Below are 22,986 nucleotides of genomic sequence, written 5' to 3'. Positions count from 1 at the left end.
TGAATAGATTTAAATTCACATCGGACGACTCTACTTGACAGACATTGTACTTAATTTAATGAATTATGTTATTCTGAAGATGGTTAACAGAAATTCCACATTTAATAGTTTGAAGTACTGTTCGATTATTATTTAAATTATAATAAGATTAATAAGATCAAATTATAAACGGTATTAAATGTATTATTATACAAGCACAAATAATTGATAATCCATTTATAATATATTAAACCAGGTATAGCAACTATGCAGGTACCTAATCATTTAAAAATGTTCGTTTTAAAATATTTAAAATAAATCTTCGACCATCTATTTAGAAATTATAAATTACATTAAAAACGCAATTTAAATATCAAAAAAAAAAAAAATTAAATCAGTTATAAACATTTCTAAATTGTAATTTACCTTAAGTTTTCTGAACACGAAATTATACATTATTGATATAATATAAAAATTATGTAGAAGCTGTTTACCTTCTAATAAATAACAATCAAGATTACGAGTACATATCCTTTAAAAAAGTATGTTATGCTACAATTACTGAATAATACTTAGTACTATGCACTATGTAAATTTATTTTATACGATTTTGTGACGATGGTTACATAAACGGCTTCCTCCCTCCTCACTATTACTGGTTCTAATATAAAATTATATTTATAGAACATTTTTTTTTTATATTTATAAATGGCGTTTCCCAACTTAAAAAAAAATCTCGATCACGTATGATTTTAATAATATCTCTTGAATATGGAAATAATATTACGTTAATACAGATATTATAATCGTTTCCATGTATGTCATAAAATGAAAAATAAAAACCAGACAGTAGCTTAGAATTCAAAGCTTATCCCAATAATAAAAATAAAAAAAAAAAACCAAAAACAAATAACATATTTTTTAAATATTATAGATTTAATACGGTATTATAAAGAGTAAAATATTGTGCACACTACAGTGGAACATAATATTAAACTACTTACTACACGAATAACATAATAGCAGAAACGATAAACCGAAGATTAGTGTTGAGTTTACTAGGTATAATATGAGCAAAAATAAATATATAGATACCTAGTTGTCGGTAGATTGTATTAGACACACAATGCATGCAAAATTATTTTATTAACAATAATCATTAGTTGATATTGAACAAAAATACGTCGATTAATAAATATTGCTGCGATGAAAAAAGAACTGAATGTTTAAAGTTTAAAAAAACTACATTATAGGAGAGGTTTTGTGAGTTATGATCCAACTTCAATATGATTGGGTTTTATTTATATAATTATATTTTTAATTTTAAGGTTATTTAACATCATTCAGTCAAAATATATATACATTAAAAATTAACTGAATATTCTTTTAATTTTAAAGAAACCGTATGCGTTTACTACAATAAAATAAATGATATGAGCGCTATATATGCATACTGTTAAACATTTGCTAATAAGATAAAGATTTTTTTAATAAATCATTGTAAAAAGAATTACTTATTTGTTTTTCAGACACAAAAATAATAAAATAAATTATCTTGACGAATAACATAATTTTCAAAAACAAAATGATCATATTATTATGTTTTGTATTTGCTTATTTTTATAACAGGAATTATGTAATTTGTAGGTTATTTGTTACGTGTATTATTAAATTTATCAATTTCATACGGTTTTTGGTTAATTTCCTCAGTTCAATACCTCAGTTGTAAAATAATATCTAACTACCTAATCGCTCTAAAAAAGGAAAATCTATTTTTTTTAGAAAGAATTAATGAAACTACCACTTGATACATATTTTATAATAAAGTCAATTAAATTATTAGTTAAAACGATAAATCCGTTTCAAAATTAAAAATTTAAATAATTTCTACTAATATTAAAATAACTTTTCCCAATTCTTATAAAAATATACAACATAAATTTAACTTGAAAAATATTTAACTTAGACTTTAAAAAAGTCACATTTGGTCGATTATCTACATGAATATCTGATTCTATGCCAATGAATTACAATAATCACTTTATAGGTTAATAATCATACTATCTATCAATACTTAGTAACTTTTTTAGAAATATTGTTTTTTACATAATTTAAAATCCTTACAAAACAAAATTTTAAAATTATATTTTTTAATATTTTTTTTCATTTCCATTTTTTAATTTTTTTTTTTTTTTAATGACAGCAGACATTTTTAATATTATATTCCAAAGAAATGTTTTTCAAAAATTTAAGCTTAAACAATTTTTTCTATGGATGAATAAGACATCAAGAAGAATTATGAAAATGATTAAAATCATTGATAAAAAAAAAACAAAAATAAGTATTGAATTAAAATAACAAATATACGTATTGAACGGCCACAGTATTTCACGTATTTTTATGTATCAGCAAAATGTGATCACAGCTATGCCAAACAAAAATAATACCATACAAAGGTTCTGTCCATTATTAGCTACATTTAAATGCACGTTTCAAAATTCAAACACCGTTGAAGCTAAGTAACGTATAGTTTATGATACTCTTGCAAGCGTGCAAGCGTAATATTATATATTAACATAGACATACCTATATACAATCAACCAATTCCGCTTGTACATAATATAATGTCTGAAACACAATTCCGGAATGATATGATACGTCCATATATTGTTATAATAGCCGAGCAACGTTGGTTTTAGTATATATGACTGTCGGTTGTACTTATATTTGCGCAGTACTTTGTATTCAAAAAGTTATTGCCATCAATATACTTCGCTGCACAACCACGATGTTTATTATTGATTTTAAATATTAAATAGCACGGTATTAGGTATAGTAATACGCATATTATAAACATCGGTAATATAATATTATTGTTAGTAAGTACATCGGTATATCGTATGCACTATACAACACGCACAAGCGAACATTTAGTCGAATTTCAGCTTGATGACGTCTACTGTTTCTTTTAAAATACGTAAATCTTAAACATCTTGAATAAATTAAGAAATTCTTATAACCATGGTGAGCACTATAAATGTTTTAAATGCCTATGTATTTTTATTCATAAAAGTAAAAGACATGTATAAATTACAATTAAATAATCAAACATAAAATATTTTCTATGACTGCAAAAAAATGTACTTTAATCTCCAGAAGGAAACCAAAATTAAACAAAATCAAAATCCAATTTATAAATAACTTAAAATAATAACAAATTATTTTATGATGTAACAATGCTATATAATAAAATATTCATCTAACTTTATTTTAAAGAGGTGAATTGAGAAATGAAATTACTTGATGGTAATTGATTTATACATTCGAATATTTTATCTAAAGTTAAATTACGGTTATTTATGAAGGAATCATATAATACAAGACCTAAAGTTTTAACGTGTCTAACAACTCACGAAAAGTGTAGAATAATTATTGCTATTGTCTGAAAAATTAATCAACAATGAAATACAAAAAAAATAAAAACACGCTAACAACAATTGTAAGTAATGTAAGTACTCAATACTAGGCACAAAACAAAGAATAAATGTGCATAAGTCTTTGCATATATATATATATATATATATATGAAATAATAAATCCTTGTTGTTTATATATAAAAAAAGGATTTACTATCAACACTGTAAATATAATCATTATTGCAGCACAAACCACTCTGTACAAAAGACTAAATACCTAACTAAATTATTTAAAGAGTTTTTTAAAGTATAGTTGTTATTGAAATTACCTGTACTCAAAAAAACTCTTGTAAGACATTATTTCCAATAATAATTTTGTTACGAGAAAATTGTCAAAAACGTTTAATTTGACATGAATAATGTCAAACTCGTTTGCAATTCTAAAGCAAATTAAATGTAGTCAATCTACATTATCCGATAATTGACTTTGATAAATTAACGCAATTGCTAAAATGCATGATTATTAAGTCTTATGTGATTATAAAGTGTGCAGACTTATACAAAAGCACTCAAAACTAGACTTAAGTAAAGTACTATGATATAGTAATATTCTTTAAATTTAAATTTTTTAAATAAAGAAAAACTATTTGTCTTCAATAAAATAGATAAATACCTTTATTAAAAGTTCAAAAGTATACAAAAATTTCGATTTGAGTAAATACATCATTATTTTCAAAACACCATCTACTTAACAATTTACAGAAATAAATAAGATTTTCGATTGAAAAAATATTTATTTAATTACAGATAAAGAGTGTAGAAGTAGTATAAAAAATAGCAAATTTTTGAAAATATGATTATAAGATGTTCTTAAAAATTCTAAAAACCATAATAGTAATATATTTAATTGTAATACATACAAATAATAGAGTTAACATGCTAAGTCAATAGTCCTGTATAATAATATTTATTCATAATAAATAATAATACAAAGATTATAATATTTCAAGTTATTAATCGCTATTTTTAATTTGTATTAATCTTAAAAAAAAACCTGACATCTGCAAAAAAAATGTTGATACTTTTTAAAAATGCTTTCAGAGCTATCTCTTTAATATGCAAATTATTATACTAACACAATATTCTTAATATTAATAGAAATTAATAAATAAAGTGTTTACCTAATTTTTTATTAAGGTATTATCAAGTTATGTTACAGAAAAAAAATATTATGTTAATAACAACATAAAAATGTAATGTAGGCAATATCACACAATAGCGAGCTTTTATAATGGTACTTATTATAATACTCGTACTTTGACTGAAAAAATTAGAACAGTTTTAACATTAAACAGTTTATGAAAGGTTTTTGTTCAGTTTTTTTTTTTCCACTCCCATAAAATTATAGCATAAAATAATATTCTGTGTACTTACACAATATTATTTACCTATAATTTTGTTTTCTGCAAAATACTATACCTTATATGCGAGACAAACAGACTAGCATGCTTGTTGTAACAGCTTTAAATAATACTACCTTTGATATAGGTGTTTGGAAACCTTGGCATTTGGTTTCGCTACTGATATATTATATGTATAATGCAGAACTAATTAATTTACGGTTTTCATGGGATGTTTACAACAAAAGCCGACAATAAACATTACACTGCGAAGTTCTTAATAATCCTCTTAATTTTCTCATATGCTGTAGTCATTTGATCTATTTCTATAATTTACACGATTAATTTATTAGTTTAATATAAGTCACTGCAATCGTTTTTGATTATTAATTTAATATTAAATTAACATGTTCTATTTTATTAGTCCCGTTCAACGGACATTTCTGTTTTTACTAACCCGAGTAAACCGTATATAAAACTAATTTTCGTCCTACAATTGGTTGTAATCATAGATATAAAAGCCATTGTAATTCCTGACCAACAGTTCTGTCATTTCATTTACTTGTTTTTCATTAATGTTATGCGTTTTAGTAAAATTGTTTTTATAACGATAACTTAAATTCGTATTAAAACGTAAACAAAATATTTAAAACAATCAGATATCGAAGTGGTTTGGATAGGAATTTAAAATACTAATTAAAAATAGCCATTTATGATTAAATTTTATGGGTTTTTCATTTTTAATCTATTTAATTTTATTCCATCGTTTCATACAAACATAACGAGTTATTTTATTCGTTGAAAACCTAATTTTTTTATTTTAAATTATGTATATAACCTAACTAGATTATAATAATTAAAGAAATTAGTTGCGTTGATTTTAACAAATGTATTATTATTTAATTTATTTTTTAATGTGGAATTTTTTATTGCTTTATTGGACATCGATGTAATAATTTTTTTCTTAAGTATAAAATATTTAAATGAATAATAAGATAAAACAACAAAACTTATTCACTTGCCACCAAACGATATTTAGTTAAATGGTCATTTCAAATTTCATTGGCGTTACCCGTAAACAATAATTTGATAACATATTATCTTTTTAGCAAGGATGATACTGCAATATATAAATATTATACAGGTATTTTATTCATATAACTAAATTCAAAAGTGGGCAATTTAATAGAAAAAAAAATTAACTTTAGTTAATTCAAGTTTAGTCGACGTTACACTTTAATAAATAGTAATTAAAAATATATTTAATTACAGAAGTTGGAAATTATTTTAGACATTATCAGACAGTTTTTATGGAGAACAGAATAATTTAACTAAACTGAGTTAAGAAAATGTTGATCTTTAAATTTTTTATCACAGTTAAATTACCACATTAATATTGCATAGTAGCTTGATTTTTATTAAAAATTCATTCTATGCTATATTCCTTCTTATTTAGCATTAACTTGAGTGGCCTTTGGCAATTAAACGTTAAACACACTGATACCCAGACGAAGTAAGCAACGGCATGTGCTATTGAAAGAAAATTAATGTAAATAATTTGTCACGTAAAAGCTTAATCTGTATATTATAATTCATTTTGGTGAACCAGCTGTATGAATAATAGTAATGTTTTGATCACTATTATATATCAAGATGCAAAATTATAGATATTAGATGTATATATATTATATACCATATTAACGAATGAATAAAAAAAAAAAAAATTATAAGAAATATGCAATGAAAAAATTAAGAATGAGAACATAAAACTGTAGTTTTGTCAAAAATACAAGAAATAAAAAGGAACAATTTAAAAAAAATAAAATAAAAATCACAGAAATAACTGAAATAAATTAAACATAATAAGTTGAATGGAAAACACGATATAGGTGTTTTAATTATTGTACATTAGATAGGTATTTATAAATTAACTAAACAATTACGTGATCAACTCGATAGTTGGCGATAAAAGTTAAAAACAATTCAAGTAATATATATATATATATATATATATATTATACAAATAATAGAAAAAAAAATTGAATTGTATGATTGTAAATTCTTGGATTATGAAACCAATATATTTGTATTTGATATGAAAATGTTTCTCGCAAAATAACGCAAAAAAAAACCAAAAATCAAAAATCGTTATGTTCTTTGCCGCAAACAAACTGACCTCTTGCTTACAACACTATGGCGAAAAATTATCTCTTGGTGTTTAATTATTAGAACGTGCAAATGCTTTATTATACATGAAATCCGATCTTCTACAATAATTTTACCTATACAACTGTACTTTAACGTATGAACATCATAGCCATTTTGTCAACAAAACGTGAGATATAATAATATAATAATGTTATAATATCTACAAACTCTCTGGTTTCTAGTCAGCTATATGTGGCACGGAATATTAATTATTTTAATGTGGCCGGTACTGATCCCTCGGGCCCTTTAATATTTACAATGTTATTAGTCAGCGGACCTTTGTTTTCAGACACCAAACCGCGCAACGGGAAAACACGAGACGTATTATACTATTATTATACGATATTTGCTAAGCCTTTGTACAATCCGTTGGCTGTGTGCGTTTACTTTTCAATAGTTAAATGTGTAGCAATTGCAGCGGTACACGTGTGAATCACAACTACAAAAATAATTATTCTTCAATAATGTATTTATTAAAACCACGATTCTTGAAGTTTTTAAATGAACTTAAAGATCATTTTCAAGTACTTAGATTCTTTACCTTTTAAAGAACGTTCTATGGCAATGAAAACCCGTATTTCTCAAAAAAATTGCTCTTTTCAAATGTAAATCATAAAGCAGATATTTTTAAACATAAAATATATTTAAATCGAAATTTTAATAAAAAGTTCCAAAGTTATTAAATTTTATAACCGTCCACAATATAACAATCATATAGATCTATAATACTTATAATAAAGTACTCAAAAATAAATCATTTAAATTTCGGATTAGGACGTTTAGGTCCTTCAACATGTTCAACAAAAATTATTTTCATAACAAATATAACATAAAATATAAAAAGATGCCTAGTTTTCGTTTTAAAATAAAAATTTTGAACTGCCACATAACTCATCAAATAGTAAAATATTCTGTAAACTAAAACTAAATTACTAAATACACTAAAAACTAAATAGTCCTTAAATATATTATTTAGAAATTGTTCAAAATCAAAATCTTAATTAATATATTATTAAAAAAAAAAAATTAAGTTGAGTGTATCCATAAATCTATATGGATTTAAGTAGTAATTTTTAGATAAGAATTTCATTTAAAATTAATTATTTTAGTTATTATAATAAACTGATTTCTTTAAACTAATAGAAATTCAACAACATTAAAAATAGACATTTAATTTCTGAAACTAAAATTTTTTCGGACATTAAAAATATTAATTAACAATCCAAATCTTATCAAAAAAAGTATTTATAGCTATTACTTTATAGTTTATACGCTAATCGTCATTTTAATAAAATTAATTTAAGTCTAATTAAATTAATCAATTATTATTTGTATATGTAAATAATGTAATTTACGATGAAGTGTAAACTTACGGGTATATTTATTCATCACAGTCAATAGCGCATAATAAAAATAACTTTATTAAATTAAAAAAAAAAATGTTTAATATTAACGTAAAAAACTACTAGAAGTCACTATAAAAACATTTTGACATTTTAATATAATATGTATGTAATAGATACCTTAAATATAATATTGATACTTAATTTAATAAATTTAATAATTATAATAATTATTGGTTTGTAAAAAAAAAATATATATATTTTTTATTGGTAAAAATGGCTGTAGATAGCTAATAAATTAAAGCTATATATACCAACCAACAACTATTAATGATTTATAAAAACCACGTGTCATATAATAATTAAAAACACTTGATCTCCCCATTAATATCGAATAAAAATGTTATCAAGTTAACTTGTATAAAAACATTATAAATACAAAACTAAACATTATAAAATATAAAAATCAAACTTTAAACTAGTATTTAATGAATTATGATTTAAGACTAAAAGTATTTAAAGTTTAAATGAGCTGAATTGAAAAACACAAGTGTATACTTTACCCACCAAAACGCTCCGCTCATCTAAACTTTAAATTTCTTTAAATAATTAACTACTTGGTCAAAATTCGATTTTTGTATTTTATAATTTTCGAAAAAATATTTTATTGTAAAATATCAAAATACTATACTAAAAACGAATAAATCAAAAAAGCAAAAATTCATAAAAAAAAAAAATAGTGTAAATATTTCATAATTGTTGTTTTATAATAACTTCAGGTAATGTAAAAAAATAAAGTGTAAATAATTTTTGATAAAATTAACGTACCTTTATAAGAATCGCTCTATACATAATAATATTTACGACATATTTTTTATCGAAATTATACTAATCTTTATTAGTTTATTATACTTTTAAACATGAATTCATACATTTTTTTCACTTAATAAGTATCTCTACAACTCGTGATTATAATACTAAATTCTCTTATACAAATTTATACAAAATACGCCATTCACATAACATATACTCAAAAGTTTTATGAATACTCGTTTAGTAAAAAGCTCATATTTTCTGCATTTGGGATCACTTTGTTGAAGAACAGTATAAATTGATTTTTTATATACATATATTATGTATTTATGCATAAAAAAACATCAAACAGACTAAAACCTACGGTAAAAAAAAATTACGATATTTTACAGTAGTTTCAAACGAATACATCAGACTATACCACCGCTAAAATATAAAATATAGCCTTTCCCTCAAGTATATGTGTAACTGAAAAATAATTATATTATTATTATGAATAATAGTTTGAAACACAAGTTAGACGGCGTCATGAATAGGCAAATATGATACACTTTCACGAACGGAATGAATACGGCAAACAACGATCCGACCTCACGTTTTACTATTTTATTATTTTAATTTACAATTTACTTAAAATAATTAAAATAATAATAGCATTATATTAAATAATTAGAAAGTAGACGAAACGCTTAAACATCAATACATGTAAAAATATTTTTTTCTGTTAATGTTTGTAAAACTTCAATATTTAATTTAATACAAACACAAAAATTGTGACTAGCGTTGTCATTATTGAATATGTTTAATGTTATCATAAAAAAAGATGAATAATTTAAACATACCTAGTTATATTTCGATAAATAATATGAAATTTTTCATCTCCATACTTACTATAAGATATGTTTCCTTTCCATTTCAGCGTCATACTATGTAAAGCATTATAACATTTAATTTTCTACTTTCTTTTGATACTTATATTACTCGTAGTTTGTAAATATTAATCTATAACATACTTTTTTTTTGTTAACTTTATTTATACAAATTATATTTACTATAGAATACATTATAAAATCTATTTATTTACAGTATGTTCACAGGAAACATGATGGTGGGAGCTTCGGCGGCATGTGGCTTGTTGGTCGTGATACTTGTGTGCACTATCCCAGCATCATTATCTGCGCCTTATCCATTGTTACAAGGGTAACCGTAATTTTCTAAATAATATAACAAATTTAAAAATACAACTCGGACAAAAACAATTTAAAAAAAGAAATAATATAATATTTACAAATATATACTTAGCACTGACTAAATAAATCGCACTAAACAATTTAATATATATTTTTATAGTGTGTGAAGACTTGTTAATTTAATTCGAGTTTATATAAATAATTCATTACCTTTAATGTATTCTATAGACAATAGAGCAAACTTATAGTTACACTCAACATCATTTTCGCATAGCCTTTGTGTTTTTTATAAACCGTAAGCAATATAAGTAGTATAATCTTTCAGGTTTATGACAAAAATATTATCATCATCTTGCATAAGAGGTAAGTAGAGCGATAAACACTGGTTTCCGGATTTAGTCCAGATTTTTGAATATTAGAAAACAAGACGACTAAAATCCACTATAAAACAGTACACGGTTAATATACAATGAGCCGTTCAAATAGTAATTACTAATTACTATGCATAATGTATCTTAAGGTTACAATAATTTTTTTCCAAAAATTAAATAGTGCTTATTATATTTTCATAAAATTTTCACGAAATTTACAGAAATTTGACCGTGCTCTACAGGTAAAAATTTATGTTTGTGCACAATCATCGTTTAAATGGATGTAACTTGTGCAGACGTGACATCGCTGTTTGTTACCTCGTATCTTCAGAAAGAACAATTACCATCCACTGTGCATACTCGTACAGTTAAGATCATGCACCCTTTAATTCATAATATGAATTAAAGGGTTTATTTATATATTTATATTTATTTATATCATGCCCATTAACCTTTTCATTGAATTCGGAGAGTTTTTAGATGAAAAACATTTTTCTAACTATGAAGAGGTGAAAGGTACATTTTAAAAACGGCTTAAAAATCGGTATACCTACATGAACTTTTCAACCACGGTAACAAAATCTGTCCCAACAAAAATGAATCAATTTGAACAGTGATAACCTGGGTAGAAAAATACTCGTAACTATACAACTCTAGTACAATCACTACAAACTTAATTTACCCTGATTCAAATGTATCACAACAATCAACTAGGCAAATTAAAACATAAATAACACAGGTATACAAGATATAAATAAAAATATAAAATTTAAAAAAAAAACTTTCGTTTTTATTATTATTTTTTAATTAATAAAACTATACACCCATGTTTCTAAAAACTTTTTCGAATCCCTTGGGCGTCATAATATGTTTTGTCAAAAGTTTACCATAACTACGCTGCTGTCTGGGCTGTGATACAATAAAATAATACGTATAGTACGATGGGCGTATATTATGTTACACACACATATGGGCTTACGTAGGTGCGGATAAATCAACAGAGGTACACCGACTATATTTGTTTTAAACGATTGTTTACGGATGTAACGCACGTGTGATTATATACATGTATATGTCATAACGATGGCTCTCGTCCATAATAATAATGCATGGCGAGCCCAAACTATTGCCCATAAAAACAGTGCTATAAATTTATTTCCTGACTTTTTATACCAGTCATATGACGTCTGCGCGCCACACTCGGAAATGCGCCAATAATACATGTGGTGTGGGTCAAACTGCTGCCCTGCGATCCCTTGACGCTACTGACTGTAGGGATTGAATTCCTCGACGGACGATGGGGCGTGCAGGGGGAAATGCAAAATTGGCGGTGTTATCAGAAGTTGTGAATTATTATCGTCCGTTTATTTACTGCCGCTGCTGCTGCTGTAGGTTGTGTCATATAGAAAATCAGACAGTTAATCACCTAAATTCGATTATTATGATGCATCTTCGTGACAGACAAATGAATGGTGAAAATTAATAAAGATAAGGCACCTTATAATATTAATTTAAAATTATTAATAAATCTCAAGAGATAAAAATGCATTGTATATTTTGATACAAATTACAAATGGATTAAGATAACATATATTTTAAGTATATGTATTATGTAGGTACAGTATAAAATTTTAAAAACTAGTTTGTCCAATCTATTGTAATGACGTTTTCACGCTATTACAGTATTTTTTTATTTTATAATTATAATGTGAATATTATACACATGTATCTTAGACGCATATGTTATCTTGTATTCATTTTATATCATCAGAATCCTCCCCATGTAATATAGATATAAATATTTTTTATTGCTTTAAAAACGTACAATTATGATCCTTCGGCCTACACATAAGTATGTACTGGAGTAATTCGTTTCATCATCTACCACCTATTTCTACTAATTTATTCTTAAAGTAAAATATATTATATTAAAATTTTAATTCAATGTACGTTAAATTTTACTCGATATAACTAAGTGTTTTCATTAAAAATAATCATTAAAATTCTCTCGTATTCCTACGTTTGATATTAATCACAGCGAACACAAATATACCACATGATAAACAATTCAATCATTAATGATGATTCATTTGGTTTAGATATATATTAGTTATATATTTTTATTGGTTATAACTTATAAGATATATTTTAAAGTATTATGATATTTCATTTACCCCATACAAGTGTAGTGACAAAATCAATGAACATTATATTTATAAAACTAACGAATTTTGAACTATATTTCTATATTATACAATCCTTACAAACTTTAATCATAGTAAATTAATCATCTAGAGTTTTTTACCCGACATCAAGTTTAAAATGTTCTACATCTATATACCTACATGATGCTAAAACTGATAAAAATCTTTCTTTATGTTTTAAAACACTAAGTTTTTAATATAAAAAAAGTATGTAATGATTAAAAATCTTTTAAAAACATAAATATAAACAAAGTTCAAAAGTTTCACTTTTTACAAGGTACCTACCTGTTTAATATTTATTTTTTTACATTTATTGAATACACGATCTGATATATATATATATAAACTTTTGGGACCAACGTCAATACTTGACACTTTAAATGTTTCCAGCAGATATCAAATTATAGCGTGACAGCCGACTAATCGAAAATTGTCTTCTTGAAGTCTCTAAACACACGCGTACATAAATATCAAGGAAATGACTAGGTATCTATCTAAAAATAATAAAAGCTTACACCGATATAAATAAATAATGACAATATGGACACATAAATATCGCATTAAAACAAAATATTATTTTAAAATAAATTTACATACGGAAATTATAATATAATGCTATATTTTATAATATGGATATATAATATATTTATACTATTTACGAGATAACATAAATTACTTGTATAAAATAATAACAAAATATAAAGATAGTAAACTTTTATATGTATAACCATTAATCGCTATTCACTAACATGGTTTTTAGTTTTAAAACATTTTATAGTAGAGTTCTTATACCTACTATCTACCTACTCATTATTTATTTATTCCATTTTATTTTAATATTTGAGGAACAGTTGCCTTTCTTGGGACAAACTAAAAACCTAAATAAACTTTCAATTTTTAATTAATAACAGTTATGACCCTGATCATTTTTCTGCACAATTAAAACGTGAAAAGTTTATCCGATATCAAAGAAATAGTTAACTAATTAAGCCAGTATAGCTACAATAGTTATTACCTATCCTTTCACAAATAGAACATATCAAAATCATTGAATTCTGCATAGGTACTGCAATGCATTGAAATACGGCACGTAGATATTTAAAACTTAACTATTGTCTATTTCGTTGAAATGCATATAAAATAAAAAATAAAATGTAAATATTATTATTTTTATTTTTGTTGTTGTAACAGTTTAAGTTATTTTACTTATAACGGTTAAGTAATACATTTCATAACAGTCTGTTTTATTTATTTCAGGCAAAATAACGCGTATTTGTCATCAGAAAATGACGGAGATCCTGAAGTCATGTTGGAATTATTGGCCCGAATAGGCCAAAATATCATGAGAGCAAATGAATTGGAAAAGTAAGGCCAACATTATAAGTATTAAGACATCGACGTTGTGGAATTCATTTGGTTTTTTTCCAAAACGAATTTATTTTTCAATCTTAAGAATACAAAAGAAATAGGTAATATAGCTCTATACTGTACGCACTGAAAATATATATCAGTACTGGCCGCAGGGTACTACGCGAATAATATTATTTGATCAAATGGTTAGTTTCTAGATATAACCGTAGCAATATAAATAAAATATAATATGTTTATTACGAAAAAAAAAATAATAAAGTACGGTTATACAAATATTTTTTGCAATAAACGCGCATTTCATTAGATTTCTTCAATTTAAATATTACTAAATTTTAAATTAGTTTTCTGGCGGTATTCAAAAATAATTTTTCAAAAACTTTCAATGACATATTATTTTAGTTGAATTCAACATGTACACAAACGTCACAAACCCGTATAAGCAAAGAACTTTTAATTATTCCATATCGTACATTATTTTTCATATTTTTTTACAAAGTGAGTGCCTTTCAGATTTTTAATCACTGAGTGAAACGAGAGTTAGAAAGTCAAAATAGCTAAGTGTTACCAATTATATTACTATGATCGAACGAAAAAACCTATATGTTCACATCTGCACGTGTTTTTTATACGGACATAATGTGTGGTCTGCTGCAACAGTAAAGTCACTGGTATTTATTATATTGGTGTTCAATAAACCATCAGTCAAATAGATAAAAAAAAAAAATAAATAGTTTACTATCATTACAAAAAGCGGTTTTGCAAAAAAAAAAAATTGTATACTACGAAAACGTCATACAGAGTATACACAAGGTGATTCGTCAAATATGCTCCACCACATTTTTTTTATTTAATTATAATTAAAAGTTATTAGTTTACTTTGAAACTATATTTACGGTTCTTAGATTTTATTTTTACCATTATTAAAGAGGGTTTATGTATAATATAAATCGAAATTCGAGCGAGTACTTTCTAATTTATTAACTTGTATGCACTTAAGACAATAGAATAGAAATATGTAGGGGTTATGGTTATATTTGAAAATAATAATAATTAATATTAGTTGATTAAAAATACGTAGTTTTTACACATTATCAAACTATATAACTAATAAGTATTAACATTATTATGTATTAGACTATTCTTTTTATTTTATGTTTGATCATTAATAAGTACGTAAATTTCAATAACTAAAAAACTTTTTATTTATATTTTGATTTAAAAGCATTAATTTCATAAAAATCATTTGGTAAACAATTTATAGAAAGAGGAGCAGCTCTCGTAAAAACAAAAATAAAACATTTGCATCGCCACAGGACATTCCTTTATAAAAATATAAAAATCTTAGGATTTGAAAATATTGTCCTTAAGTAGATGTACTATAAAATTCTTGAAGTCGAAATTTTAATAAATAAATAAAGGATAAAAATAAGTTACCATGGTTGGTGAATCGCTTTGTATATAAATATATAAAAACACATATATTATTATGTTGTATTTACACAGACTTTGAAAACTATGACTATTAATTTTGACACATGTCACTCTCCTACAGTGTAACATACCTACACTGATAAAGAAAAAATACGATAAATAAAATAATGTTTAAATTATAGTTGGCCAAATTGGTATACCTACCGAGCGATGAGAAAATAAATACGTTTAGTTTAACGGATTTAAAACAAATATTTACAACTGTTCAAAACAAATCTTATAATTTCAACAGCTACACTTACAGTTACATTTGATTTAACACTATCGCCTGATTAATTTACTAATAGGATTTAATAATATAAGCCGATAATGGGTATCTTCTACAATAAATGACGATACCAAATTTTAACTAAGTAGGTGGTACCTGCCTACCTTTTATTTGTAACTATTTTGGCAGTACCTACAATATACGATTGTCATTGAAAATTTAGAATAAAGTGCATTATAATTTTGCGTACTAAGTAATAGTAAATAATTATAATTTATACGTGTTTAACCCGGGCACAGTTGGCATTTCAAAAAATAAAAATATAAGCATACCTATTTCCATTAGAGCCTGCGTATTGCCAATTTTCCAAGATATTTGAGTGTATAATAATTTACTAGTACATCAAACGTAGTTTTAATCACGTTCTGATTGACGAATAGCGTGAATTTAAGCCTGGTGAATTGATAGTAGTGACGTCTCTTTCTTCTCGCTCAAAAATGGAAGCGTTGAACCTGTCCATCAATTAGTCATAATTATCACTGATTTTACAAAAGCATTTGACATTGTCAACCATTCACTCCTCGTCAATGAACTAAAATATTTCGATGTTGGATATACATAACTTGGCTGATTTTAATCCTACATAATAAACATGAAATAGTTTGTCAAGGTATTTGGCGTTGTTTCTCGCGTCATTGAAGTCCCTTCCAGTGTCTTTCGAGGTGAGCATCTCAGCCCTTTACTATTCTCTTTTTTTTAATAATTTCTTCTTGCAGCAAATAATCAAGACTAAATATCGTCGTTAAGCAAACGATAACAAAATATTTTATAATATTAAATCACAAGCCAATTCTGCTGTTCTACAGGATGAACTAAATTTATTCTCTGCCTAGATTTCTCATCTGGGATTCACCTAGACAAATAACATTAAATTTATTTTTTACATCTCATACTCTCTCTAATTGAACGTATTATATTGATGGCTTCTCAGTTGTTCTCGTTACACAAAAAAAAGACATGGGAATTCATTACACATCTCCTTTTTTTATCATGTAGAAACATAAACTTACTTCGCGGTATTGAATGCTCTTATAGTACTAGAATTTATCAAACATTACATTAAGTTTTTATCTTCACTTAACTATTATCGTTCTCTTTACTTTTGTGATTATTTCTAGAATTTTGTGTTGTGGCGTGCTATCCATGACTTACAAAAGGCAAAATTAGATTGAAATATGTACAAACCTTATTCCTTTCTTTTGCAGCATGTATAATTATTTTTAATGTGCCTACCCATAATTATAATCAACTACAGAATTTACTTTACCTACCCTTTCTTTTATCGTGTCACACGTTTCATTCTACATCTTCAATTTTAATTATACTTGGGATACCTTATAGTGCTAACATAATATTAAGTTTTAACCATACCTTAGTTCTTGGTCTGCATTTTTCAATTATCTACATCATAAGGTTCACACATATTTTTAATTTGTATATTGTAATAATAATGTACTTGTAATTTTATTTTTCAATTACCATTTTGCACCTTAAATAATAAATTAATAAATAATTACACAAACAAGCTTAACAATATACTAATTGATTCAACAAGCATACTCACTCTCATTAAATAATGAATTTATTTAGATTTTGATGAATGTAATTTTTAAGTATGTTCCAGATACATATTTTAAAATTTCTGAACTTTTTTATAGTGTGTAAAAAGTAACCTATGGGTTATGACGATATAAACTTTTTTATTTCTCAAAACTTAATTTTTATTGTAAATAATTAAGCTTATGATTTTTTTTCGAAAATGTTAGTTAATCTATAAATCCGAATTCAAATTTACACCTGAGTTGTTTAATTTTATGTTATCAAAATAATAATTCTTTGTAATAGTTGTCATCAAATATAAAATAAATCTAATACAACTATAATTATACTCAAATAATTTTTATAAACATAAAATGTTAATACTTTAATTACTAAATATACATACTTACATACCTATTTCATATTTATATAATATACTATTTTGAAAAATCATCATTGTCCTCATATCTTTAAAAAAAAGAATCCATTATACTTAGCCCAAAATTAGTTTAATAGTTCAGGAACTATTCTTTTTAATTTGATTCATAAGCATAAAAATGTTTTAAAAATAGTGGTGGTTTTCATTTTTTTAAAAAGAAGTTTGTATACCCATATGACATTACTTAAATAGTTAAATGACATAAAAACTCTAGTAGATAATTTAAAACACCATGTAGAGTAAACATAAGTAAACAAAAACTGAAAAATAGAGGGTTCATGATCGGTAAGTTCTTCATTACCTAGATGATAATGTTAAAATTATTTTATCATCACGATTATTAAGATGATTAAATTTATATTTAAGCTAACCATTATGACTATTAAGCGAATTCTGTGTATAAATTATTACAAGTATTTTTGCTCCTTTAAATAATAATAAAAATGGTGGGTCTCGTGTACCTAAGGCTTAAACGGAATATTTTTTTAGGAATTTTGAAGTTGTGAAATGAAGTGACACAGAGACAGAGGTACTCCGCAAAATGTAGTATCCGCTCGGCTAAACTTTAAAAAGTTATTTAAAGGTATTGTTGCCATTGGCATAGTTGTCACGTCGTGCTCCAATTGATAATTGCAAGTGAACATCATTGACACAGTGTATCCTGAGCCATTTGAGGGGTGTGTTGCATATGTCATATAGTTCTATTAATAAGGTATACCGTTCACGCGTTGGCGCCTGTAGTAACAGGCCCACGGAAATAATATTGTATATATACGACGCAAGTTAGTTTCAGTAAAATTCCAACACAAGTGGACTCGACAGCAAAGCGTATCAGTTATCAATAACATACGATTATTATTGTGATTGTATTTACTTACCTACCTGAAAATGCAAATGCTGAATGTATTTTAAAAATGCAAAAAATATTATCATTGAAATAACCGAACGTATAAAATCTACAATCTACCCATATAGTATATATCCCATTAATATTTTCAAGAATGAAAAACACAAAAAATAAAACTTTTTGTTATTTTTTATTATTGATCGATTATGAAATAAAATATTGACATGTCAATAACGGTAAAAAACTTGGAAACATGACATGATATAATACAATTATTGCTTAATCGAATAGGCGCTATTCCCTAGGGTATAGCAAATTAATTTTATTTTTTGGTGCAATATTTTTGTTTACATAATTTGAGTTCATTACCTATCCAACCAACATTGTTGAAAAAAATCTATTTTCACTATATTTTATTGTTATTATTTATAAATTTTTAATCCTTTTAATTTATCAATGACAAGGATAACAACGTACCTGTTTAATTTCATATTCCAAACCAAAAACTTTTTCCAAGTATTTCGATATAAAATAATAAATTAAAAAAATTGATAAATTAGTTATAATTAGGGCTCAGATTTTGTAGCAAATGCTTCTCTTGAGGGGAGTGTAATAGAAAGATAATTATTATATATAAATACGTTTTGAATCGTTCTGATTTCAATAAAGTAAACTTTTTTTTGTGTTTTTCCACAAAACCTGCTTTTTATTGCTTTTACTCCAATTTGCTTTTTTTCTTAATTTTTACTTATTTTTCTTGAAAATTTAACTCATTTATAAGTTATAGACTAAAAATACTATATTATTATTGCCATCTATTATAAGACCTGAGAAAAAACCAATAATACATGGATGACTGATAAAATAACTATCGTTATTATAACGAAATTGTATAGTTTTAAAATTATCTGAATTTTATCTGCGTATCTTTATAGCACATTCTAATACTTTAGTTGACCGGTAAATATCAATCGGTGAGGTACAGTGTTCTAAATAATTTTTCTATAATCGTTATTGGCACCCAATAGGATGAGTTTTAATGAAAGTAACTTAACCAAATATATGGTCGTAAATTCCTTTTTTAATATTTAATTTTATGTGTAATTTAAATTTGATTTTTAGAATTAAATTTAATAAATGCTTTTTTATGGATTTATTTTCTACAAAATCCGAGCTCTAGTTATAACTAAAAAATGTTTAAAATGTATATGAACAGAGAAGTGGGCCGAAATTGTTCGAAGTACTACTGGTCACTTCATTCTGCTAATCAAAATATTTAAACTTTTAGTTTACCTACTTATAACTATATATACGTATAAAATGTTATTTTAATACATTGAGATTATTAGAAATAAAAATTGTCGCAGACACTAAAATTTTGAACTTATTTCCGTTGGTTCAACACAAACTTAAACATTCATTTCGTATAAGCATAATTAAGCTCGTACGTCAAATAAAAAATAAAAATGTTAAGCTTTGCTAAACCGGAATTTTCAATTCTTTCTCTTCTTTTTTTCCTTGTGAGAATTAAAATTGAACTTGTTCCAATTGACCGCTTATAATTTACCAACCTAATTCCAAAATATTGACCCTATTAAACAACAAAACGTTCATAATATATATTATACTGCTAACTGTAATGCATAATATTATCATTTATAACCAATATTTTTGGCATTTTCATAACTTCATCAATAATTTCAAAAAAAATTATAAATACTGTACTAATACCATACAAAAAAAATCTGAATTTTTAATTTATTTTTTACGAAATTGAAAATTTATATTAACAAAAAATAATACGTCAACAGCTAAAACGTATCAGATATTGCTTGGCTATTTTTGTTATTTTTTTACAAAAGTACATTACTTGAACGCTTAAATACTAAACAAATGCCAAATGCGTATCAATGTATCATATTTAATTAGGTACTAGACTTATAACTAAATGGTTATAGATAGTATTTAAAGAAAAACATGGTTTTTATCACGTGTAGAAAAATTGCTTAGTTTGGTCAATCATTTATAGCTACCTACATTTCGCAGATGTAGATCTACAACTAACCTTCAACAACTGATATGTCTGTTCAATTTTACAATATCCATAACGGGAATATTATTACTTCGTGTTGACTTTTTAGTTCTCTAGTATATATTAATATTCATGAAGCCTAGTAAAACATAATAATATTATAAATTAACATTATGAAAAATTTATTGTAGTCTGTATCATAAATGAAAATAATTGAAAGATAGAGGATAAAAAAACCCTGTAATATCAATAAACCATTATAAATCTTTTAACAGTTTTTGAAATATATTTTCCCTTTAAAAATATAATAAATTCTCAAAAACATTATTTTTACGTATTAGTTTTAAAATTTAAATAAATATAAGTGTTAGTTTTAAAATTTAAATAAATATGAGAGTAGGTAGATATATTAAAAATATATGATACGGGATTTAAGTGGGTCATTTGAGTAAGTTTGAATTTTTTTTTAACCGACGTTTACTACATTTGTTGATAGTGGTTTTTTTCTCGAAACGCGTAAATTGATTTTTAATTTTATTGAATATGTATGGGATAAATACAATTGTTTGAGCTTCTTCACTTCCTGCGAAGTTTTATATATTTTAATGGATTGAATGGAAAAATAATAACATAAATCAATAAAAAAAACCAATAATTCCTTGCAATTCAAAAAAATATAACAAAGTTCAATTACCTATACTACAAGTACGTTAAATTAATTATTTATTAACAACATTTATGATAAGTAAGTTTTACTAGACGTTCTAAAAAACAAATAAATAGTTATCTAAGTACCTAAGTTTAGCAATAATAGTCTATTCTATAACTAATGCTACTACCTATCAGTAAGTACCTAATAGTTAATAATCTTTACTACTCTTTTACTAACAATTTTAATATGTTGTGTATATGCCTTATTAGTTTTTATAGTATATAGTAAAAAATATATCATATATGATCGCTATAGTGATGACGCAATGTGTATTTATGGACATTAATGACTAGGTAGTGTGTACCTAATACCTATATATAGAAACATATTACGTATAGTACACATAAATTTATATATTCTTGTATATTTAAAAAAAATACAAGTAATTGATTAAATACTTACATAATCAACAATAAGAATTGTAAATATACCTACAGTACCTTCTCGTTCGTTAACATTAATTTAAATTATATAAGCAAATACCTATAATATGCGAGTTAATATTTAAAAAAAAATAACTCGCAATCATACGTCATGGTACCAAACTATAAACTGATCAAAAGTACCTACATATATATACAATATACAATTTAAATTGTACTTTCTCATTGCAATAATTACAAATAATCAAATTGAAAATCAACTCGTACTCATAGAACAAAAAAATTTTGAAGTGAATACTAATTAAATTTAAACACTTCCTCTCCCACAAATAATTTAAAATTCACATACACAATTATAAAAAAAAAAAAATTAAATTAAACATGAAAACAAATTATAAGACTCACTGTACGTGACTAAATATAAAACATCCAAGTCACAAATATGCATAGGTGTCTAATGATAATTGTATAGTACTGCCTTTTAGCTACCTATCTTCGATACTCTCTATACAAAACTTACATTTTGTTGAACACTCAAGTTCAATACCTAATCAATAAAATTAAGATAATTAGTAAATTAATATTATTATCTATTTTATACATTGATTGAAATAGATAACAATTTACTAAAAAGTATAATTTTATAATAACTATAAAAGCATAGAGTAAGTACTATTTCTTGAGACTAGGAAAGTTAACTAATAACTGAGTTTATTTAACTCATTAGTTAAATTATTATAGAAATTATAAGTTAAGTTTATACTTTAAAGTTACTTATCAGTTTTTTACTTGTAAGTTACAAGTTAAATAAAAAAAAAAGAAATTTAACTCAATTAAATATCAGTTCCATTTATTTCCTTAAACTGAATATTTACAGTCTATACTCTATACTTAAGGCATAATAATAGGCAAATTCAATAAAAATATAAAATAACAAAAATAATACATATTAAAGAAATTGATAGGAAAAATAACAGAAA

General features: G+C 24.7%; 1 protein-coding gene across 1 annotated transcript in view; it reads left to right on the top strand.

The window, feature by feature from the left end:
- The window catches only part of LOC112599593 (diuretic hormone class 2), a 45,379-nt gene that overhangs the window by 21,747 nt on the left and 646 nt on the right, over positions 1-22,986 (top strand). The window contains exons 2-3 of the mRNA XM_025346548.1: positions 10,246-10,359; positions 14,182-14,289. Of these exons, the coding sequence (XP_025202333.1) occupies positions 10,247-10,359; positions 14,182-14,289 (221 nt within the window). The 5' untranslated portion in view covers position 10,246. The remainder of the gene's footprint in view (positions 1-10,245; positions 10,360-14,181; positions 14,290-22,986) is intronic.

Source organism: Melanaphis sacchari, unplaced genomic scaffold (assembly GCF_002803265.2).
Source record: "Melanaphis sacchari strain LSU unplaced genomic scaffold, SCAv2.0 Contig53_pilon_pilon, whole genome shotgun sequence".
In the NCBI taxonomy this organism is placed as follows: Eukaryota; Metazoa; Arthropoda; class Insecta; order Hemiptera; family Aphididae; genus Melanaphis; species Melanaphis sacchari.
The sequence above is the reverse complement of the archived record's forward strand: the minus strand, read 5'-3'. Positions and strand labels throughout refer to the sequence as shown.